Source organism: Mytilus californianus, unplaced genomic scaffold (genome assembly GCF_021869535.1).
Source record: "Mytilus californianus isolate M0D057914Y unplaced genomic scaffold, xbMytCali1.0.p SCAF_2, whole genome shotgun sequence".
Taxonomy (NCBI): Eukaryota; Metazoa; Mollusca; class Bivalvia; order Mytilida; family Mytilidae; genus Mytilus; species Mytilus californianus.
In genome coordinates this window covers 99,334,574-99,360,724 of record NW_026262668.1, presented here as the reverse complement: position 1 = coordinate 99,360,724, position 26,151 = coordinate 99,334,574, and the positions used below count along the sequence as shown (strand labels likewise).

Here is a 26,151-nt window from a genome sequence, read left to right as displayed (position 1 = left end):
GCGAACTCTGGAACTAACATGTAAAGTTTATAGAAAAGTAAAATCGCTATCAGAACTTGTGGGTTATATCAGGTGTGGCCCAAAAGAGTTGGCATGTTCTGTGTCTATTTAACACATTGCAAATGTAAAATGATTTCAAATTACGGGTATCTTATATAGAACGTCCAGATAAAAGTAACGATCCTTGAAGTTCGTACAAAGTTGTCATGTCATTATGAAAAATAATACAGTAATAAAATATATATCGAAACAGGCAAATAAATATGAAAAATATGATGGGAACTAAAAATTACACTGATCTATGATATCTATATTTCGGATAAAACATATCGACCTTTTATCAATATCAGTACTCGATGTAAATGGCGAAATAATAGTTTTAAGCTGTAAAATTGAGTTAAGCCATTTCAATTGATATTTTATAGTGTGTCTTTCTATGTTGTGATGTTACACTATTGTTACAGATAAGGGTGAAGGTTTGGTACCATTAAAACGTTTAAACCCGCTGCAATTGTTTGCACCTGTCCTAAGTCAGGAATCTGATGTTCAGTAGTTGTCGTTTGTTGATGTGGTTCACATGTGTTTCTCGTTTTTTATATAGATTAGACCGTTGGTTTTCCCGTTTGAATGGTTTTACACTAGTAATTTTTGGGGCCCTGTATAGCTTGCTGTTCGGTGTGAGCCAAGGCTCCGTGTTGAAGACCGTACTCTGACCTATAATGGTTTACTTTTATAAATTTTGACTTGGATGGAGATTTGTCTCATTGGCACTCATACCACATCTTCTTATATCTATATAAGTCATAAAAGAAAAGATTCTTAATAAAAGATGCAAGCAACAATAGAGATTTTGGACAGCAAATAATCTTAATCAGTATTGGTTGCCTAATGTAAATTGGTGGCTAAGGAATATTATTCATCGTTAGAAATCCTTAACTTTATACAAATTGATCATCGTTCGGCGAACAGATAGACTTCTGTGTTTTGTTACCTGAATAGTAATACAAATCAAACAAGCTCTATTCAATGTCGGCAATATTAACATAAACTGGAATCCGCTTGTATTTACGCGACACTCAGATGAACAGAGTGTATTAGTCAATCGAGAATCAGCTTAGATGCAAATAATACAACATTTACTCGCGTTGAGCTTTTGAACCTACATAATACAGTTTTAACAAAAAATAGGAGGAAAGTGTTTACCTCATAAGGGAAAAACAAAGGAAAAGGCTGCCGAAGGTTTCATAAAGGGTAACTTTTTAATGGTCGATATGGAGCTGCAGTTTATCACTATGGTCAAACCTTCAACAAAATGGTGGAAAACTTGTTTCCGGTTTTTGGGATCTTTTACAAAACATAACAACTGAGAAAGAAGAGCAGATGACTTCCTGCTTTGTATATCTGAAAAGTAAGATGGCTTGTATAAGACAATGAAAATAAAATTCGTAACCACATTTTTCCTTCGGGAGTTTATCGGTATCACAAACCTCACATTATGCTCCTGAAAGGAAGAAAGGTCAATTTGGATCTATATACCGTGGCGGTGAAGAACCTCCAATAATATTACGGCGAATTTCTTTACAATATTCGCTTTTCTCAGGAGTTTTCGTAAAAAATCTCAGAAAAACATAAATAAGTAAGTAAAACTTAATTTTGATTCAAGCCAGCATACTTATAAATAATTATAAAACAGCACAAATCTAGCATACACACACTTTGCTATGCGATATGGTTTTGCTCATTGTTGAAGGATGTACTATGCCATACAATTGCTAACTTCTACATCATTAGGTCTGTGGTGAAAATTTGTCTCAATTGCAATCACACCACATCTTCTTGTTCTATTCTTATCGACTGAACAAGACTTTTAAAATGTGTGAAGCTGTTTTAAGTTCTAAATTGGTCTAGTTAAACATTCAATAGAACGGAGAAACGAAAAGATTGCTTACCATATGTGGTATTTCGAACCTGTTGTATTTCAAGGATGTTACTGTGTTTTAAAGAATATTTTGAATGTTTAATATGTAGTAAATCTTGTAAACATAAAGGAGCCATGTTATTATTCAAAATGTTGTAGGTCTCAAGTGGCATTGTCCTGATGCGTCTGACTTGTAGGGTTTGAACCTTTGCGTTCTCATGAATAGTTTCAGATGATATTATACTATAATATATATTAATCAACGTAGACAAATCGTCGTGTGAATCTTATAATGATGTATTTTACCTTTGGTACTAGTGGTAAAATTTTAAATTGATAAAAGTTTAAAAGCTCAATATCACAAATATTTGACTGAGACATAAAAAAGTTATATATGAATCGAATTAACTTACGTGAAGAGTAACTCTTTGCTCGATTGTTTTTTCAATAAAGCAACGTAGACAAATAAAGCATCCCCCTTTTTGGAGATAGAACATTTCACTATAAACAATGTAGTTTTAAAAATTTATCCCTATATTTCCATTGGAGATGGACCATGGATTTTTTAACTTTGTAATATTCCCAATTCTGTAATGCTGGATTTGCTAAAATTGCTCATAGATTGACTTCAAACCATGCAAACCTTTAATCATAGTACTAATAAGATAATTTTGATAACAATTATCTAACAGCTAAAATACATGGGAAATAGAGGAGATACAACACTATAAACATATTTTCCCTGAACTAACTAGATGAATAAGCCATTATAATCCAATGGAAGTGTGGAGATAGAACAGTGTAGTTCTAACAAAAACTCGTAGAGTGTAGAAATATCGTATTATAGTTGTAAAGGGAGATGGACCATTGTACATGGATCTCAAATTATAGCTTTATCGGAAATTTGTACATTTTCCCTTTGATCTTCGTGCTGAAGTCCATCTGCGCAATGTATCAATGAAATGCACGCGACTTCATTCATACAACCGAACAACTATCCCAACATTTTGTACGCGTTAAAGTAGTTTTACTAACTATTTCATTTTACTTCATATTCTCAATCAAAAAATCATACAGTTAAGACAAATTGCCGATAAAAAGAATAATGGTGTTTTATTTTTTGATCTCGAATATCAGCTCACCCTAGAGGGCTCGCTTGATATTCTTACTGATAAAGTCAGTATCAAAAACAAAAATGTCATTATTCTATTTATCTCGATTTTTATCAAAAGTGGAAATATAACACTCTAAGATTCACTAGACGAAATCTTAACGCTCTCTCTTGTATTTTTGTTTCTGTACAAAAATGGCAATCCAACGGGCACTTTCAAATTTAATCAAAATGGCGGTATGGTCAATTGTGTATTTGTTAAATCTGTTCAAAAAAGGATATAATTCTCTTGAAATCATTTAGCTGCTGTGACACCTTTCCACACAAGTAACTTATATTTGCATCAAATTGAAGTTGGTAAGCTTTTACATCAATTTGGATTGACGGAATTATTGCAAATGTTTATTTCTTCAGCAAGGACTTGAATTTTTTTAGGATTTACATGCTTCTTATTTTCTTTGAACCACTCAATCACCACTTGAGACTCCGCTTGTGAAGTAGACACTAGAGTGTCATAACAAAGACTGCCGAAAGACAGTGTATTGTTGGCAGCATAACTATACAAGGTACTCTGTTTAAAGAAATGAAAAACATCGTGTAAGAAGAAATTACACAAAAGGGTCACCAAAATAGAGCCTTTTGGTACAGTCCGTTTTCCAGTAGTATGGTCATATTTATATGCACGCTGGTCTATGTCTTTCGGGTTTTCCTATACACTACAACTTCTAGAGATTTTTTTAAATTTTTTATTTTGTGACATAATCTCTACTTTAGTCATCTTTAATTATATATGCATATAAGTATAAAAGTTCTAATTGTAATATCAGAATCGAAATACGGTAATTTTCTAATTCATTCCATGCTCTATAACATTGAGAATGGAAATGGGGAATGTGTCAAAGAGACAACAACCCGACCAAAGAGCAAAGTACAGCCGAAGGCTCCCAATGGGTCTTTATGCTCATTTATACATTTACATTGTTAGTCATTATATCCGTCAACAATTTAAGACCCGCTCACTAAAGCTCGATGTAAAGATATTGACAAATACAAAGCCTATCCATGTTAAAACTTGCATTCAGCATGTCATGAAAGAATGATTCTTAAGTAAATTCAAAGATGACATTTCTTTTTCCTATGGCGTGGGACGCCTTAATGGAATCTGTAAAATGTTTGAAATACATGTAGGACGCGATAATCTGCCGCTTATGTATGTGCAAATAAAACAACGTCATGGAGCTTGCATATCACAATCCTGATGCGCTATCTAATGCACAACCACAATAGGCTTGTTGGTGTTTAATCATTGCAAAATGTCTTTAGCTTTCATGCTCATAAATGGAGATTAAGTTACTACAGTCATAGTATGTATGATTATCGCGAATTGTATTCTAGTGATAGTGAATTTCTTTTACAACAATCCTGTTGTCCGGTTTAAAAAATATCACAGGACTGGCAAAGGACCGACATAATTTCCCCAAACCCAATTGTGTCTAAGTAATTTCATGTAACGAACACAGAAGTGTACCAGATAATTTGTCTGCTATAAATAATAAAAGTCTATTGAAACAATTAGAGCCGGTATAAATCTACGGCTAAAGTTTTCTATGCTATAAACGGTAGGTTATCACATTCACCTCAAAATGAAGGTTTGTCGTCATTTAAATATAGTTTCTTGTTTGTCAAAGACATAAACAAAAACCTTTTTGTCACAAGCAAGTTCTTTTACGATACCTTTTACTGCAAACATTTCTGTTCTTTCGTGGCCTTTGTTAGCGCTCCGGTTGTTCATTGATCAACAGGTTCTCAATATTTTGTCAATTTGTTATAATATATAACTCAGAGCTGAAAATCTCCTAGGTCTCTGCATCTAGACCGGATGTTCAAAAGAAGGTGAAATGTTTGCTTACTTTGAATTTTAGTGGAAACCTTCAGAAAATGAACACATGCAGATACCGATCAACGATCAAGTCAATAAGCTATTTCAAGTCCAAAGAGTTGACCAGCGCACGGAAATCAGGGACTCCTACACACGACTGTGTTTTCATACAGTAGGACAAAAATAACCACACATATATAGATCCTTTTGTCTAGTTCAACCAATATAATAATTCATCATTTAGTTATGGTATTAGAAAATATAAGGTGTTATTCATCAATGTCAGTTCAGCAACAGATGCACGATTGAACAAAAATTTGGATTGATTTAATATGAATAAACGAAATTGTCAATGCGACAGCAAATGAACCAATAGAATCATTTAAAGGTGTGTACCTCAATAATGGATAAGCGCCTCACCGTATGACATAAATCAGTGCAGAATATTCAAAATTTCAAATTGTGCTTTTTTTATTATTATGAAATAACTACTTAGGCATATCGTTGAATCACGGTTCATTTGAACCAAAATATACTTTTAATTAGCATATCTTTTCATCAATTTCAGATAGCGGTTCATTTTAAAAAATCGTTCATTAAAATTTTAGACACAACTACAAACTTGTGCAAGGCAAACTACTGAAAAATATTAACTGTATAAGACCCTGTTCACACTAATATTTTTTGAATCGATCTAAAAAAAAAAAAAACAGTTAGCGTTCACATTATCTTTAATCCTAACGGTATCTATCGGTCTAATCTGAACCAATATATAAACCACTGCGTTCACACTACGAGTAAAAATGCAATCGATCTGACCTAATTACCCGGGAAATTGTAAACACTGAAAAAACTCAGATTGTTATATACATATGTATATTACTCTTTTTATTTAATCATACATGTTATGAATCGATTGTTGGTCATAATATCATACATATGTATAATATTCCCCAGTGATTATAGGTATGTCGGAATAAATACACGCCAAAGTACGCTTACACTGTTCGTATAGTTTTCGTTGATTTTCAGCCCTTTTATGTTGGTCATCCATTTTGTAATAAATTGCACGTGTAATTTTTCCGCCATACATGCGCACAACTTATTTCCGATTCAATCGTACTAGTTTAGATCGATCTCTGCGTTCACATATAAAGTTAGACCGGTTCACTTTAGATCGATTCAAACTAAACTCCCGCTTTTGGTGTTTTAGTTTAGACCGATTCAAGATCGATTCAGAGCGTTCACATTATGCTTAAATATATCTAAAGTGAACCGATCTAGTTTAAATCGATCTAAATGTCCAAGTGTGAACGGAGTCTTAGATGTAGCCATGGAATGTAATGATAAACGAAAGAACTGTCGTCAACAAAAGGAAACGCAGTCACTTCATTTGTCTTAGATTAAGTTATTACAGACTGATCAGAAGATAGTATGTCATAAAGATATAAAAATGTATGATTAGTGCTGTCTACTTTGGCAAGTAGAGTGAATTTATAAAAGAAAAGACTTTTAAAAAGGGGGAGAAGATACCAAAATGTCAATTAAACATCGTAAGTCAATAAAAACCAGACAACAGCACGAACAAACGCAAAAATAGCGAAAAGACAAAAACAAGTGCACAAAAAACTTCACAGAAAATGAAAACTGAGCAACAGACATAAAAAGAAGAAAAAAACAGAAAAGAAACTACAAAAAAAAACACAAAATAAAACAAAAATGGGGTTACTTCGGACTTTGGTTTACTCTTTTGAATTGTTTCGCATTTTTTTCCAGCTGGAGCAGTTTATAGCTTACTTTACGGCTGGATGTTGCTCATTATTGAAGGCCGCATGGGGCACTATAGTTGTTAACAAGCTCGTCTTTTGGTCTCTGGGGATAGTTGTCTCATTGGGAATCATACCACATCTCCTTATTTTTATCTTGACTCTTCAGTTGCTCCTGAGTAGTTCTTACTCTGCTAGCGACACACTCACTTTCATTATGTAATACAAGATACAGCTATATATAAAAACTGGTGATAATATCTTGTCTTAAATATTATCTAGAAATCCCTAACTTCATAAACCCATCGGTACACGTAAATTCTCTACAGTTTGCAAAGAAGAATGTTTTACGTTATTTGACGTTTGCATAGCCAAAGCACTTTTGGCTGAATTTTCCCGTCTAGTGTTTAGATTAATGAGGTGCTTCGTTATATTTACATTTGACCAAAAATTTTATTCTTTGAGTTTGCATTCATAATACTTTACAACGTCTATGCAAACTCAAGTTTGGCGACATACTCAACAAGAAAAAACTAGTTTGCATTTACATTCAATATTATGATTAACATAAATTTTGAGAATGACTGCTTGTGTCCATTTAAGTTTTACTTGATTTTTGTGTCATGTGACTCCATTGGTCGTGATAGAGTTGTGGTAAACCCTTTTCATGCTCTCCAACTAATTTCCATATCCCTACCAAGAAGTCTCTTACTCTTTTTTGTCCAAATGTAACGAAGTACCAAGGTGAGTTCTTAAACTAATGTCAGCTTTCGGTTTTTGTCTACCCATTATGGCTACGGTGTTCATCCACTAACAAGGTTTTTTTGGTTTTGGGCAGATAATTCCGGACAGACAAAATTTACGATTCACAGGGTGAGTTCCATATAGCTAGGTATTTGTGATACCAATACAAAGTGTGATCCTGAAAGCGACATGTCTTACGGTTACTGAGAGAAATTTTGTCAAAGTTAGGTGGAATAATAATAATAATGATAATAATCAGAAGAAATACAGTAAGGGGTTTCCTTTTGGAAAAAAGAAAGACTTTAATTAAAACAAATGTATAAATTTATATAAAGTGAGAGGCAACTATACAATACCGATGTTCAAAACTCGTTAATCCATTTTTAATATACAGATCAAGATGAAACAGCCCAGGAAATCGCCTGAACTCCAAACAGCGAGACTATGTACGTCGAGAAGACAAGAGTATCGTGCTATGTACGTCGAGAAGACAAGAGTATCGTGCTATGTACGTCGAGAAGACAAGAGTATCGTGCTATGTACGTCGAGAAGACAAGAGTATCGTGCTATGTACGTCGAGAAGACAAGAGTATCGTGCTATGCATGCATCAAAGTCGTGCAAATCCTCATTCTGTCGAAATGTCACAAATGACGCAATCGGTAAATTTACAGATCAGGCGATTTTTCTGGTATCTAAAGATCTAAGACCGCAAAGACATTTCGTTTGTGAGTTGAGACACATTCACATGTTATAGGTCAGCCAATTCAACAAATGTGTATGTCTCAAGATGCTTGCCTGACTTTCAGGTTAACAATTGCCTATCCGTAAATTAAATAATCTAGTATATAACTCAATTGTAACATTATAATACTGACGAATTTAAGAGGTAAAAAACACGTATGTAATGTTTTATACATTCATTCTTTATTCCAATGTAAATACATTGAATTTTAAGAATAAAGTTGTCTTGTCTTATTTGACCAGTATATCTGTGATAGCAACTATGTTGCACAAAACACAAAGAACACCAACGCTTCTCAGTGAAAATAATTTGACCTTTACGCATTTTATCTCTATTGGCTCTCATAATTCTTAATAGAATGGCGCTTGTATATGTTTTAGTATTTAAGCTAATGATATTTTACTGTTAGTTTTAATATACGCTATGTTATATATATGTATTTGAATGTTTTATGTTATACGCTATGTTATATATATGTATTTGAATGTTTTATGTTATACGCTATGTTTTATATGTGTATTTGAATGTTTTATGTTATACGCTATGTTATATATATGTATTTGAATGTTTTATGTTATACGCTATGTTTTATATGTGTATTTGAATGTTTTATGTTATACAGGTGGTGAGACTTTAATAAAATATTGAATCTGGATCTGGCTGAACATTTCTACCGAGTGTGTAACTTACTGCGGTCATCATTAACGTTAAATTTAGCCAATTCTAACTTTCCTGGAAAATATTTAGATTTTCAATTCATTAGATGAAATATATTTTATTAATAATGTGGTGCGTCCGAAACTGTTTTCTGGATCTACCTTCACCAGCAACGTAAAAATCCCAAAACATTAAAGCCAAGAATATATAAATACTTGAATAAAAATGTATATAACAAAAATACTGAACTCCAGGGCAAATACAAAAAGGGGAAGTCCATAAAAACTGTCAAATTCAAACGCTATCAACCAACGCAACTGCCATATGCCTGACTTAGTACAGACATTTTCCGATGAAAACGATGGGTTAAACCTGGTTTTATAGCTAGTTAAACCTCCCATTTGAGGAGCTATATGGCCAGTAATTACCAAATCCACCTAAGTCAAGATAAACTTTTCCTGATGGAGTTGAAAAATTAGTTTCTTAATAATTTCTAAATTAATCAACGAAGAAGTCGAGACAGTTCAGTTATAAATCATGTCATTCACGTATACTACTGATCTGAAATGACAAATAAGTTACCACAAACTAAATGGCCAAGTATTACTTAAAACAGAAGTTGATTGACTTTCAACAAAACTGCCGTTCAGATATATGTAGTTCGTCAAAAGGCGTATAAAAATATTCTGTTGGAAAAATTTCAGTAAAACATCTTTGGAAACGAAAAAAACAAGCTTTAAATATCAAAGCAGCAGTCAGTAAAATAGAAATGCTTGCAGTAGAAAATTAGCCACATGCTAATACTTTGTAAATAAGGAGGAAATCACTGCATAGTAGGTCTTGCTCCTGTTGGAGTTCATGCGATTCCCTCTGTTAATTGTTTGTTAATTAATTTGAATTGTCTTCTAAATCAATTGATGAGATTTGAAGATCGGTAAACGACTGTTGTCTTAATTAGACTTTCCCTTAAAACAGTCGAACTTGATTTTGACTTGATTTGGTGATTTCATTTCATTTTGAGTAACTTAATGCAAAACTTATATCTACGACAACATTATTGATTGTTTTTTATAATTAGTATAAAAATAAAGTCACGAGCAAAACAGAAAAACATATTCAAGTATTATATGATATGAATCAACATTTGAAGTGAAGTATTTTCAGTGTAGCAATTTATAAAAAAATCAATATAATCTCGAACTCCTATATACATTTCAGCAAAATACGAACGAGGGGCGTAATGAACACCAAACTTTCAAACGCAGATGGTAATTTTGTTATTAACACCAAGAAGTTTAACTAAACACAGGTTGAGCTGTACGGTAAAAAACGGATAGTATGTCGATATACATCATTTGGGAGCAACCATTTGATTTAAAAAAAATAGGGTTACTCTTCAACTTCGTACTTAATTTGGTCTTTTTAACTTTCTCCAATACTACTTTTGTAGACGAATCGCCCGTCTGGCGTACACAATTCTAATCCGGGTATCTATGATGAGTTAATTAATGGGGCTTGGAAGAGCCACAAATTTAAAACTCAACTTTTATAAAATATTATCTTTGATATTTATCATTACAAACCTTTCTAAAGAAACTCAATCTTTCGATCGATATGTTGACTCTAAATTGGGTTAACGGTAGTTAAAAATCAACGTTAGAGACCGACAGAATCAAAACATTGCGAAGAACTGTGTGTTTGATTTGTCTCTAACTGAATAAACAGGTAAATATACATTAAAAAAAAAAAGACGGAGATAACTAAGACTAAAACCGACAATGCAATTGCAAAAATAAAGACGAAAAGTAAATTTATTTATAATTCGTTACCAATACACATAAATGAATACAATGAATGCTACTTCAAACCCATGCAGAGGTTTTGAAGGTATTTAAATTCAGACTTTTTTATCTGATAGTTTCCTCTGTTTTGATATTTCAAAATTTGTTCCAAGCTACCTTAAAATTCAAATGGTTGCTCCCTAATTTGACATCTAAGAGCTCTAACTGATGGTAGTACAGATTAGCTCGAATTATTATGACAGATGATAGTCAAATCATTACAAAATATATAAAAATGTGATATGTTCAATATAGAATGCAAAATGAAACATCTCGACAAAGAACAATCGAAATGCTAGGTTTCATATGAAGTAATACAATATATATAAATGACGATGATTTGCATTTTGCCAGTTTCATTTGACCTGTATTTGACATAATGATTAAGTTTTGTAAATTTTCTGATACCACATGTGACATGCGAGGGTCATTTTCATGTATAAATACTTGACCATTATGATTTTGAAATTTAAGTCTCTTGGTTACCAACAAAATGGGACAGGTAACGGTTGTTCTTGTAGCATCTTTAATAGCTGTATTTGTAAATTTTACTGAAGGGTAAGTTTATTTGTGCACGCACACATACTCATAGGTTCTACACCTTATCGAGTTTGATACGATATTTTAAAAAGTAAAGAATAATTTTGAGTTGAATATATAATAGTATTATGCAAAGTCTTTAAGATTTTATAAGAATTTATATTTTTGTTGAACCTACAACAACATATTCTTATCTAAAAAAATCGAAAAACCCAATAAATACGTATGTATTGTATTTATAATTTTTACATTTTATATGTATCTCTGTTTGTCCTGTTCTATGCACAATAGTTACTAGCGATTACACCTAGGTGAAACAGCTATTACTAGTCGCAATTTTTGTTTTACAGCATGCATTGGATATTACTTATAACTTTTAACAGTATGCAGTGAACATTTCTATTCTTATCTGAGCTACATTGTGCAATTATAAGCAGTCTATTTCTTTTTTTCTAGACTATGCAGTCGTTATTAAACTAATTTGTATTTTGTAGTTATTGATACTCTAATTCTTTGTTGTACAGTATGCATCAGGTATTACTTAACGTGTAGGAGATACTAGTACCGCACGTCAATCTTCGTTTAACAATATGCAATAAGTTTTTCTATAATATCTGCAGCAGATATGATTTCTGCTATACAAGTTCTTTGTTTTAGAGTTTACACTGAAAATTTGCTATATAATTTTACTAAAATGTTGGTATTTTTTATTAAGTCTTTGTTTCCGAGTATCAATTAAGAATTCATATACGACAGATATGTTTTTTATGAATCTAATTAAATTCTTTGTTTTAGGGTATGTACCGGGTATTATTACAGTACTTGTAGCAAATATGTTTATAATCAGGAAAGATATACAACTCCTTGTGGATGGTGGGGCAGATGTACAAAATACAAGTAAGAATCTAGATTTCCAATCTATTTTTTAATCAAATAGTCTTACGTCACGTAATTGAAATAATATTGATTGATTGTGTTTTGGTGTTTAAAGCAACTTTCAGAACTATTGGATATTTTGTGGTGGCCAGTTTCTATAGTGCCATGAGAGAACCACCGTTTTCGGCAAGAAAACAGGCAGATTTCAACGTATCTGCCTCTATTCAAAGTTTGCAATTTAAGGTAGCACAATACAAAGATTTTATACCTCCAACTCCCCAGTTTTAAAATGCTGTAACTTTCTTTATAATGCTTGAAAATTTATAAAAGTGGTATTTATGGATAGCTAACAGATTACTATTTCAAATTAATGCAATGTTAGTATTATACAACAATTATGTAATTAATTATAATTTTAACTGTGTCTACAAAATTTTACAAGAAATTTCCACTTTCAATTGAAATTAGCTTCTTCATGGATACCCCGAGATAGAGAGGGTTGATTTTATATGTTGTTCCTAGAGCCATTATCTACAAAAGGGTGTCTCAGATTTTGGATAGAATGTATAGATAAAATTTTACACCTAATCAAATAATCTCTACTTTTATGTGGTAAGGATGTTTACACTAATTACAGATTTATGAGAGAATGGAATACGATAGCGATATTTGAGACACCCTTTTGTAGCTCCTCCTGTGTTGATTAAGATAACATTAAAATTTCTTGTGTAGTTATAGAGATGTCAGAGCTAAATTCATTCAAGTGAACTGACCAAGATTTTGCCATTAATTGCATAATAATTGATTACATAATGATGACATAACAAAAATATTGCATTCATTTAAAAGATTAATCTTTTATCTATCTATATATACCTCTTTTATTAATATGTATGCAGTCATAAGAAAGTAACATCATTTTAAAGGTTGGAGATTGGAAGTAAAAAAATCTTTGTATTGTGCTACCATAAATAAGTGGATTTAACTTAAAGAGTTTGGTTTTGCATTTTGGCCCAGGTGAATTATTCAAATATGAAAGTTATTGGGCAATGAAATTAATTTTTAGATAGCTGAGGAATAATATAGCCTTCAAAATGTTTTTATATGAACATCAAAATTGTTTTTTGCACGTTTTATGGCTATATTCTGTTTGACAGTCCGTATTTTCACATCCGTACCGGCCATAGGGCCAGAAATTATTGCAACACTTTTTTTACGCTCGATCTTTTCAATTTTATGGAAATTTGAGATGAAATGCATATATTCTTTATTGAATCTCTTGATAGATAAATGTCTATTGTTTAAGAAAAGGTAAATGGGTTGAAATTCTACTTTGGACAAAATTTTGGCGACATTTGTGACATTTTCACCCCCCTTTTTGCAATATTTTGTATCAAATAAATGCAGATTGTTACCATGGCTACACCAAAAAGAGACTATATTTTACCATTTTAACTATTGGAAATCAAATCTATGGAAGATGCTGTTTCCATACATATGCACATACATGACACAAACTCTAAGCCTTATTTGAATGAAAGCAAGAGAAAAAGGGTGGTTAAAAATTATAAGTGTCAATTTTTAGTTTTTTCTGTGTATTGGTGCTTATGTTAAATATGACTTAAAATTTAATAAATATTATTTTACTATCATTCGGAGAGCATGTTCAATGATAGCTGTTATAGTGTCCTACAAGATTTTGTGCGGTAGACGAATCGTCCGGCCTTAAATATCAAATGGATTTTTATGTACAAAAATAGGCAGATCGGTCATATTTTGACTTTATTTACTTACTGCTTTCATTTTGATTAAATGTGACTGATAACAGCTTAATGAGACTGAAAATGCCATATTCTGTCAAAACACACAAGCTTTTCTCTTTGCGTAGACGTGCGTGAAATAAATTTCAATTCTTTTCTTTAAAATGATAATTTTTTCAAAGAATGAAAACGCATGGTCTGTAAAGTTTCTCAAGTTTCTGAAGAACGCGCTATTTCAATATTATAAAAAAAATCACTGTATTGCAAAAATCTCGTTAAAACGTAAGAATTGCAAAAATGAACCTTTCATATCTTTTGTTTCATTCAAAAAAATATCATGAACTCGTTCAGTGTAGTTTGATAGTCAATTGAACCACACGTGTGTGTAGTGTAAAAAAAAATTGCAAATTAACCAGTTTTCAGATATACAGAATATGATTATACTTTAAAGCATTCAGATTAGGAACGTCCAGCAAAGTTAAATTGTGAATTATCAAGTATGAAGGTCTAGATGGGGTTCTTCATTTCTATATTCTTCAATTTTTAAGACATTTTTCTTTATTCTTCACTTATGTTGACCATTATTCTCAAGACTTACTGTAACATATCCAGACTCTAGTCAAAGAACATTGGTTTATAGTAGATATTTAAAAAAAAAAATTTATATTCGACTTGACCTTTTAGTACAATATAAGGACAGAAAACTAAAGACAAACAAACCGTAACTAGAGTTATTGTTAATCCACAATCAAGAGTAATTTTATAATTTCTTAAAGATTTTTTAACTTCAGATCTAGAGTTGCCATCCTTGTCTTCATAAAAATAACTATTGTTACGTAATAAAATTTCGTTTGCTTACAGAATACACACAGGACAAATTTGAACAGGTAAACAAGTATAGATGAAGCAATAATAACTTCATCCAATCGAATTGCGTAAGATTAAATAACAATGACCAGTCCATATCAAATTAAGTGTTAGGGGTAAATTTGGTAGGGAGAAAATGAGAGAATTTTAATACCATTTCTTGTTAATACTACAAAACACTCATCACCCAAACTTTTTGTTTGAATTTCAAAAACCAATATGTCTGTATTGGTATCGTTTTTCGATCTCTTGAAGCAAAAGAAAGTTTGGGCTTTTAAAGTCAACAAAATTATTGACTTTATATAGAAAATTAACATCTTTAAGAGGTACTAAAACACATATAACATGTGATTCTTATCTTAAAGGTTGAAATAATTGATGAAAAAATTTGGTCCACTAATAACAGAGATAACTGAATGTAAAGTACAACTATTTTTACCTGTGGAAAATCCAATCAACACTAATTCCGGAAACAGCACTAGAAATAACTCTGCCGGAAGTGACGCACACTGGTTATCTTCTATGCTTATCTAATGTTGATGATTAAGGACTTTCCCCTGATCGTGGATGAAAATGCACTGCCATTGAATTTAGCTTTCCCTTCAAAGCCGATTCTCTATAATGACAAATTTATTAAAAGGAAAAAAAACATCGTTTCAGTAGGGAAATGTATTTATAATGTGTTTCAATGGAAAAATGGAGGGGAGGGGGGATTAACCAACATTGAGTTTTTAACCCCAAAAATATTGTCCTGATCGGAGGAAAGAGAAAAATCAACGGTTTATATATTATTAGCTATTATTTAAAAATATTTATTTTTATTATCGAGCCGAGAATAAATATTGTTTATGTTACAATATGAAGTTGCATAACAACTTGACAAAATGTGCACAGGCACTTGTCTCTGAAAAAAAATCCTATATACCGAATATTTTTTTCAAGACAAGTGCCTGTGAAGATGTGTAGGGCTTCTTTTTCCTGTAATAAAAATTTCAAAAACCGGATATTCACAATACCTATCTAATGATGTTAATTATTAAACAAAAAAGTTCATCAATTTATAAACAACGGTTACATCCTGGTTTTCCCACTTTTAATTACCCCAATTATCAAATGGTTATATAAACAAAAAAGACAAAAGGTTTACTGATTGGAAAATTGTGTAGTCTGTTCCAGTTACGTTGCTATTTTATATGTACATATATCTCTGTGAAATTCTATGGGATAAGTTTGTATGCAATTGATGCATATTAAAATGTGTATTTTTTCCCTCATATATTTGGTTGCGAAATTTTCATTGAATTGATTCATTGAAGGAAATAGATGAAAATGAATAATAAATTGATTTTGATATATATTTTTAATAGCACTAAAACAATTAACATTGTCAATATTATATAAATATCGTTAGCACTGAAATTTATCACTCATAATGCATTTAAAGCATCAAACATAATATGCAAACATAACATTGGAAACAATTACAAATTGCATGTACAAGAATGTCTTTAATTCAAGTGCAGAAGGTGTGATGCTGCATCTGCGTATTCTAACACATCCTTCATAAAAGCAACAGCTTCATATGGATTTAAATTGAAATAATTGTTATAACTTACACAACGTTACCTTTTCCAATATAAACATTCAATTTTTTAATTTTTTTTTATTTACAACATATTTTTCAAAGACCACATTGTGACTTCGAGATTAAGTACAACCATGAAAGCTCTTTTCCTTTTCTTTCTTCTGTTGTTGTTCCGGACCATATGCGTATTTGGACCATACGCGTATGGTCATGACCAAATGCGTATACCCATATGGTCCAACCATACGCGTATGGTCGGACCATATGAGTATTATACTCGTTTGGTTATTAACGGGCCGGACCATATGAGTATTTAGACCATATAGGTATTTTCAAATAAACTCTATTTTCATTCGCTGGAGCGCACAGCTTATTCTCTGAACCCTAACCGACACAAGTTACTAACTGAATTCCTTTATCTTTACACATTGTCTGACTGCTATCTTGCCTTCGCTAGAATCTTTTCAGAGCGTTTTATCTTGTCCACGTTTTCATCCGCACGAGGACATTTTTTTCCTTTTTTTTTTAGTGTTTAAATTATTATTTCAGAAACAAAATTTCTTCTCTAATCTCAACTTATTTCATTTAATTATTGTGCTCTGTATACTTTTTCCTGTTATTGTAAGATCGTATAAGTAGGAGCAAGAACACATTAAATAACTAAAAAATATTTGTACTATTTAAGAATTTTTATTTAATAAAAACACGAAAACATATTTTAAAAAAGAAAAGAAAGAGGGTTCAATGACGAAAGTTCATGTGAGTTAAGCAGTTTACTTATTCTTTAACAGTTCATTTAGATATTTCTTGATGTTATTTTTATAAGTCGACGTCTCGTACAAATGTAAAGGCAAACCAATAATGACCATGTAAAATGATTTAACTATATTTCTAACAATAATTAACAATATGATTGTATAAGTCAAAATTTCATGTTTAGAAGCTCTTAATTTATGGGACACCATTTCAACTTTAATCGTTTACTTATTCATTTTTTTGTGTGCACATACAAAACCTTATGCTAATTATTTTTCTTAAATTCATATACACATATTTAGGCCTATTTGGGTTCTTACAAAATATTTTGGCAACTAAATTCACATACACAAATTGGCATATCAAATTTCTCTCCTCTTTACTTGGCTGCTGGTGTACCATGACAACGTTGCTGCCGCTCACTGTCGTTTGCTTGGCCTTTTCTCCTGTTCCGGCTTTTGGTGGCTCCTATTTTTTATTTTTTTTTATATTATATTCTTTTTTTTTGTTCTTTATTAAAACTTTTCATTTTTTTATTTAAATATCCTGTTAAAAATGATTTTTTTCATTGTCCGGAACTCTTTTCACAAACAAATCCTATGCATTGAATAAATGGTAGGCTACTCTTAAATGATCACAATGTGGGAGTATTTTTTTCTCTTAGGATATTTTGTGAATTAACCCCATCAACGTAAAGGTTTTTACAATGAAAATCGAAATGTGTAAATGTTTTTTCTATTATCAAATGATATTAGCTCTGAATACTTATTATTCTCTAAAATGGATCTGTTGTGTGTGCTGATATAAAGAATTTAAAACAAATTACTTTAAAGTTTTGTGAAATGAGTTTCATTTTATGTATTGAAATGTGTATTAAGTGATTATCTAAATCCCCACTGTAAGGCCTCTGACAGACTGAGTGAGCGTAAAATCATTGTTATCGATAGCCGATAACAAACAAGTTAAAGGTAAATGACTCAGTATTATTAACAACATAAGTATTACGATTGTCCACACTGTTACGGGGTTACCTCTAATATGAAATCAGAAATTAATTGTATTTTAAAGGGCTGACAATGAAAGTGGGAATAAATTTAATTCAGAAAGCACGGTATTATTTACAGCACCTATATTTACACCCAAATAAAATTTAGCAAATTTGATTTGTACCTTATTTGGAATAAAACTTGCATAGTTTGACTCGATGATAGTATTTTGTTTCATTAAACTACCAGTAGCCCAAACTTCACTGCTATATATATATAGTAAAATTGGTTTCACATATGAATCAAAAAGTTTTAAATGTTGAGGTAAATTCATCTTTTCAGAAAATAATAGTTTTCTGATTCAAAAAACAGCTTTGATAGCCTTTTTAGATAACTGATCAATTGCTGTAGAAAAAAGATCCAGATGGTTTAAAACTATACTTAAATACTTGTATTCATCAGTCAGCTCTAGAGTTTTCCATTGTAATATAATTTGTGTTTTTTAACTATTTTCCCTGTTTTATTGAATATTAAAATCTTAGTTTTAATAAGATTAACAGATAGATTCCATTTATCACAAAATTTATTTTAATCATCTAAAGAATTTTGCAGGCCAGATGCAGATTCTGATATTACTACTAAATTGTCTGTATAAGGAAGACAAGACACTTGTTTATCATCTAGGCTTGCTGGATCACATTTGTGGTCAAACATTTCAACAAGTTCATTTATATACAATGAAAATAATGTTGGGCTTATCATATGCTACTGGTTTAATATTTCTTAAATAAGCGCAATAAATGTCCCTCGTGAGTTATAAAGGACGTTAAACATCCCCGCAGACTGGTAGATAAGTGCTACAAGTTATCAAATATTGCATGTCAGCAGTATGAGGCGCCGTTTTACTATTTATTCCTTATTTTCTTATATCAAAAAATATTTCTTGATATCAAAAATAGATTTTTTGATATCAGAAAATATTTTTTGATTTCAAAAAATATTTCTTGATATCAGGAATTCAATTTTTTTATATAAAAAAATCCCTTTTTTGATATCAGGAATTCGATTTCTTGATATCAGAAAATAATCTTTATTTCTTGATATCTGAAATTCAATTTTTTGATATAAAAAAAAATCATTTTTTGATATCAAGAAATCCATTTTATGATTCAACAAATAGATTTTCTGATATCAAATAATACTGACGATTAATTGATATCAAGAAATACATTTTCTGATATCAAAAAATGATATTTTGATATCAAAAATTCGAATTCTTGATATCAAGAAATGATTTTTTTATATCAGAAAATAAGAAAAATATCAATGGTTGCTCCCTGTGTATCAATGAAAGCATCCGAGCTCACCCATTAGCCCTAACATTAGGTCTGGTGTTTCGGTCGTTTTTAAGGAAAGAATGTCTCAGAGTTCGGCTTCATCAGTCATAAGAAGTTTTGTGTGTTTGTGTTTCTCACATATTAATTTTTTTAAGGTTTATAGTCAACAATTTTAAGTTCCCCCTTCTTTTATTAGCAATTATTGGTTTCCTCTGAAACAGATTTGTGCAGCCAGGTTTTTGTGAAATTAAGCCCCAGTGTTTTTGGTAATCTTGTTTTTAGTTTTTTCCCGTTGTTTATGTTGCGAATTTAGTAAGTCAGTTAGTTCTGTTTAGTATAAAAATAAGGAGATGTGGTATGATTGCCAATGAGACAACTATCCACCAAAGTGTAAATGAAGTGGATGTAAGAAATTATAGACAACCGTACGGTCTTCAACAATGAGAAAACCCAATACCGCATAGTCGGCTATAAAAGGCCCCGACATGAAAAATATGAAAACATATTACGAAAAAAAATATGACAGACATGAACCAACGACTATTACTGAACTACAGGCTTCTGACTTGGGACAGACACATAAAGAATGTGGCGGGATTAAACCCTAACCTGGGACACTAGTGTTACATCACAACATAGTGTAAGAACAAACTATAAAAATCAGTCGAAAAGGGCTTTACACAAAGAAGAAAAACAGCTAACAAAAACACAGACCGGACGTGGCAAGGTATCAACAACAAAAAGACACAAAGTACAGATGTGAGAGTACTCTCAGTTACTGACAGCTAGTTCAAAGCCAATAACAACAAATTGCATGTCTTGTATTTTCAAATACTTCGTCTATTTCGTCTTTTTACGAGACGTTTTTTGAAAGACTGCTAGTATTTCTTATGTACCGCGCCTTGCATATATCCTTTAAATACATTTATTCTATATGAGCTTTTTCTGTGAAGTATTGAAAAGTTTCAGTAGGCTTGATGTACGTTTTCATTTCTAAAATACCTTCATTTTGGAAGCGTTTGTCTTTGTATTAAAACGACTGTCAAGAAAGTTACACTTCATTTTGAGAAAATCGGTATGTACAATTTAGGTGGGTATGCATTGTATTAGATATATAAGGCGAACAGATCGTGTATTACGTCAGTTGAACCTGAATATATCATCCAGCCATCGTATCTAAATCTTGAACACATCAGTATTTTGTTTCGATGTGTCAAGCTTTGTAAAACATTTTCCAGTATTTAGTAAATTCTTAGGTCGACTAATTCCGCCGATTGGGATTGCTCGACACAAAGGTAAATATGTTATATGTTTTAGAATAATTTAAAAAATCTTCAATATATTGTCTTTTAGTGCATGGGACTCGAATTTCGTAATTAGTTATATCGAGGTAATTCGGTACTCGTTCAGTTTAGTCAAACTGAAGATTAGTGTACATTTTTTTGCTTCAAATATTGTTATTAAATAGCAGTTTTCTATAGACTTTGAAGTATAATCATGTTCATAAAACCTGAAGTGTATAAGCATTTTGTTTTTGTAACAATTGACCCTTTGCCATCAATATAATGACCAATATCGTGTAGCGGTACTCCACATTATAAAACAATTGGTCTACCGGAAACATTAAAACAGATTTTTCCTGATGTTTGGGCTCATGGGTGATCGAGCTTGGAGGCCTTAATTGACATACAGGAAGCCATCATTTATTTATTTCTTATTTTCTGATATCAAAAAATGATTCTTTGATATCAGGAATTCGAATTTTTGATATCACATTTTTCGATATCAGGAAATCTATTTCTTGATATAAAAAAATACAAAATATTTTCTGATATCAAAAATTCGAATTTCTGATATCAAAAAATAGATTTCCTGATATCAAAAAATGAATTTTTGATATCAGAAAATATTCTTTTTTTTTGTATCAAGAAATCGATTTCATATCAGAAAACCATTTTTTCATATCAGAAAATAAGGAATAAATAGTAAAACGGCGCCTCATACAGTTTCATGGTGGAGTGGTATCATGTACGGACATTAGTATTGTAAAAAATAAGCGCAAGTTCGACTCTCAAATGTGGAATTTGTTTTTAGAGTTAAAATTCATAATTTAAAAAAGTTATATATCATAACTTAACTTAAGTTAACATAGTGGTTGAAGATTTGCTATGTACATTAGCTAAAATGTGACAAACATATAAAATGAATTATATTCAAAATGTAATAGACAAATAAAAATGTAATTTCTTTATTGATCAGACAAGAGAAGAAAATAGAATATTACCGATGTCAGAAGAAATGTCCAACAGGTATGTTGACAAGTTAAAAAAAAATTGAAACTCTGTAGGTAATAATTTACCAACAATTTATATAAGGTTTGACCTATTACATTAAGTAATTGAAGTTATACATTATGCACAAATTGACATGTGCGTGGTGTTAAAGTTGAATCATCAATAGAATCCGGAAACAAGTTTGTAGCTTATATTAATATAAATAAGCACAATTTATATGTTAATACACTGTATGGCTAAACAACAAGAAAATATTGTTTTTTTTATAATATATCAGCAAAATTAAAGTTAATTGGTACGTGTTTCTAAACGGACATGTGTGTTTAAGATAATAATAGTTCTTGTGAACCTGTTGACCAACACGAATAAACATAATACACTGTCTTCTAAGTATGAATGTTTGAACGGCAAATAATATTTCAAGATTTTATTCATAACCGAGAAAAATTTCGTATGATTTTTTTATGTGTTTTGTTTCTGATGGTAATAAATTGCAGTCCACTGGCAAATCGGGGGAAAGCACAAATATAATGCGGTGTGTTCTATACCACCACATAGACAAAATTGCGAGAGCACACTATTTTTAATTATAAATATATCCCGAATCAGAAAACTGCGTTCTATACGAAGTCTTAAGGTAATAAATATTACCTTACCGCGTACATATATGTAATAAAACGGGAGTTTAGCTGCACAGGAATGACAATGTAACTCTTAAATGTTTGGTAAGTTCTCCGAAAGGAAGATGTGGATAATAAGTATACGCAAGAAAACTTTCAGGAAATTTTAATAATAAAAGCAGTTAAAAAAACCATAGATGTCACAATGTTACAAACCGAAGAGGTATCTGTAGTTTGATCTCCAGGTCAAATTCGGGGTTCACTTTGACCAACCGAGACACTAAAATGTACCCATTCTAGTTTAAACTCCGGTCTGGGTATCAGAAATGTGTGTGGGAGGGTAAAAATCATTCTGCTAATGTACTGAAATATCCAGAGCTCCAAGTCAGGATCGAATCCGAGACCTTAATTTCAACACTATAGCCATCGGTCCAGCGTTAAACTTTGTTTTATTTTTTATCAATATGCAGCAAAAATGATCATATTCATAATTCAGTGCTACAAATTTCTAACGTAATTTCTGAATAAGGAATGAAAATAAGACGATATACATTTGTATATATTATTAAAATTTATAGTTTGACAGATGATTGGAAAAACAAATGTAATTCGAAACAACTGTCAACCAGTGTGGTTACCGAAACACACTACTGATTGTGTCACCAAAGGCTTAATTGCTTATAGGGTTACTTTTATTATGTTAGCCCTTCAACACTATTGAGGAGAAGTTATGAATTTTAAAGGGATGATAATGTTCATTTTTCCATGTCCAAAATAAACTACCATGGATATAACTCAATTCATAGTGTCATTTGATAAAAATAAAATTTAAATGAAATTTACACACCAAAGATACAATTCTTCTGTGATTTGTTTACGTGGAAATACCTGGCTTTCATCGGTCCTTCATATAATTTTTAAGATTTTATTATTGTTATGTCATTACTTTAACAATTGTGAAAAAAAATGAACTGGCAAGTTGTTTTAATATTAAACATATATATCAGCCATATTCATGATATTTCTTAATGTCAACTTGCTAATATGTTTTTTACAATTTTTTTCAGTTCACGGTAGATGGAGTTCCTATGGTAATTGGGAAAGATGGGGAAGTTGTTCAAAGACCTGTGGTGGTGGTACACAGTCTACACGGAGACTGAGGTATTGTAATAATCCTTCGCCGAAAAATGGTGGGAATGGTTGTTCTGGATCTAACAGAAGTACAAAAAGCAGATCATGTAATACCAACTATTGTCCGAGTGAGTATCATCAACAATAAGGGTGTTATAATTCATGTATTTATCGCACACACATGATACAGAAAAATCTCAATTAAATGTAAATTTTTAAACATATATATTTATATGTGTGTGCTTGTGCTCAGATCGATTTCAGGTCCTCATATCGGAGTCCAATTTGATGAAATGATAAAGTATGAATCAAAATTGACAGCAAATTCGGATCCATTGCAATTTAATGCCATGTAATGAAATGTTTTGCCTTTTGCCTACCGTGGCATTTTGCTTTTTAACAACATAAAAAAATACGGTACCATAAAAAATAATTAAATTCTTTCAGTAAATGGGCAATGGACTAAATGGAAAAGTTGGTCGAAGTATGGTCCCTGTTCTGCAAGTTGTGGTTCGGGAAAACAATCTAGGACAAGAACAAGAACTTGCAGTAAACCTTCCCCGAAGTATGGTGGCAAGACATGTCCGGGAGAGTCAATGATGACTTCCTCACAGACATGCAATACTAACCCCTGTCCAGGTCTGTCATTTTACTTTGAAATGTCGTGTACTAAAGTTTTTGCATTTTATTGAGCTATTCAAATGTTTATCGTTACTATTTGTTAATATGAAAGACCAAATATGGTATAATTCAAACTATAGTGAACGTTAAAATGAAATTACCCGGTATTTTAATATAAGTTTTTGTGAAAGTATATTTTAAACAATAAATCATTCTTTTATCATGTAGTTGATGGAAAATGGGGCTCTTTCTCAAAATGGAGTGAATGGGGAAGTTGTTCTGTTACCTGTGGGCAAGGCCTAAAAACGAGATCTCGTTCAAGATCATGTGATAACCCTGAACCAAAGTACGATGGAATGTCATGTATAGGAAAACCAGTCACAGTTGACTCACAGCAGTGCATGGAAATACAGTGTCCAGGTATAACATCTATTAAGTATATTAGTTAAATACAAAACAATCCGAACATTCTTTGAAATGGTAGTATTCAATTGTTAACTTGTACGTGAGTTTCGTTGTCAGGAATACTTATACAAGAGAGTAATGTTCTTTTTCTTAACTGATTATGTCTTCTAAGTATCTTTTAGTATTCCATTTTCAGAGACAGAATTGTTGAAAAAGCTAATTTAACTTCGACCATGTTGATATGCATGTCCCAGTCAGACACTTCGTCCGTGGTAGTCCTAAGTTATAACTTAATGTTTTTGGTCTATAAAAATTTGTGTGCTTATTGCAGATCTAAGGTAATAGTATTTCCTATTAAATGTATCCACAACTTGTCAAGACTCAAGACTCTTATCTATTGTTAAAGAACATATGTTGACCTCTAGATGGCTGTAGGGTTTTTCTTTAGTGTAAGTTTACTGTCAAATTGGGATATACCTGAAATCTCATTTAAGTCATACGATTTTGTCTATATGGAATATAAAGATATGATGTTGTATGATTGCCAATGATACAGATATTCACCGAAGACCAATGGACATGGTTTTAAACAACTATATAGTACCATACAACGTAAAAGTTCTTTTTTAACCGTTTTTGAAATAAAAGGAGTATTCATTTCCGTTAAAGTTTTATCGTCAATACTTTTGACCATATCAAAAAGCTCCGACAAACGGTCTTTTTATTGGTTGATGGGGTCCAGAAATATGGTCACATTGTCTTATATTGACGTAAAATAGTAAATCCCATGTTACGAATGGTGTCCATTAGTCTGTATGGTATGTGCCACGCTTTTTTGCATCCTTTGTTGGCTTTTTGGTTGAAAAAAAATGTCTGCCCATAGCCATAAACATTCTCTTTCCAGTATAAGTCTTTTTCAACCCGCCCTTTACCCAAATCGATTCAATTGGAGGACATATGTCTCTTGGATTAATTGTTAATTAGTGTTAGTTCAGAAATATATGACATATTTGCATTTGGACATTAGGCAAACACCGTTCAATCAATAAATCATATTTGAGATTAAAACTTATCTTGTCTGAATTAGTTGATGGTGGTTGGACAGATTTCTTGTCATGGTCGACATGGACGACCTGTTCAGAAACCTGTGGTTTTGGTGTAGAAAAAAGTTTCCGTACAAGATTATGCGAAAATCCCGAAGCTGAGTATGGCGGAAAACCTTGTCCTGGTGATAACACAGAGGAAAGAACACAGCAGTGCAAAATAAAGGAATGTCCAGGTAGAGTTTTTTAATTGTTGCTGTTTTGTTTTATGTTTTAATTGCTTTATCATGAAATGAAGACTTATCTCAATCTATCAAAATCTGTTTTGAAATCCCTAAAACATATTTTTGTCACACGTTTCTTTGTTTGCAATGTTTCCATTAAAGATCTACCGTTTTATTACATAACTGTTGTAACTCGAAATTTGAATACCTCAAGAATATTTATCTAGTTTCACTTTGATAATGTACACCGTTGTATATAATGTTATTGTTCTTCTGAATGGCAATTAACTAATCTCGCTTAAACGTAGAAAAGCGACAGCTATTTGACAGACGGATACCGTATGATATTCAGTGCATATCTGGTTAGCTTATCCTTTTCATTGTGAGATATATAGTTATCAAACATTCCTATTCATACAAGCAAGCTTCTGGTCATACTTGTCATCA

General features: G+C 31.6%; 1 protein-coding gene and 1 long non-coding RNA gene across 2 annotated transcripts in view; one reads left to right on the top strand and one right to left on the bottom strand.

Annotated features, from left to right (window-relative positions):
* Window positions 1-26,151, bottom strand: part of LOC127730563 (uncharacterized) — a 345,980-nt gene that overhangs the window by 212,018 nt on the left and 107,811 nt on the right. The gene's annotated exons all lie outside the window — the stretch shown is intronic.
* LOC127730537 (zonadhesin-like) overlaps window positions 11,069-26,151 on the top strand; it is a 30,071-nt gene continuing 14,988 nt past the window's right edge. The window contains exons 1-7 of the mRNA XM_052238974.1: window positions 11,069-11,217; window positions 11,995-12,096; window positions 21,626-21,675; window positions 23,348-23,539; window positions 23,859-24,050; window positions 24,261-24,452; window positions 25,525-25,716. Of these exons, the coding sequence (XP_052094934.1) occupies window positions 11,153-11,217; window positions 11,995-12,096; window positions 21,626-21,675; window positions 23,348-23,539; window positions 23,859-24,050; window positions 24,261-24,452; window positions 25,525-25,716 (985 nt within the window). The 5' untranslated portion in view covers window positions 11,069-11,152. The remainder of the gene's footprint in view (window positions 11,218-11,994; window positions 12,097-21,625; window positions 21,676-23,347; window positions 23,540-23,858; window positions 24,051-24,260; window positions 24,453-25,524; window positions 25,717-26,151) is intronic.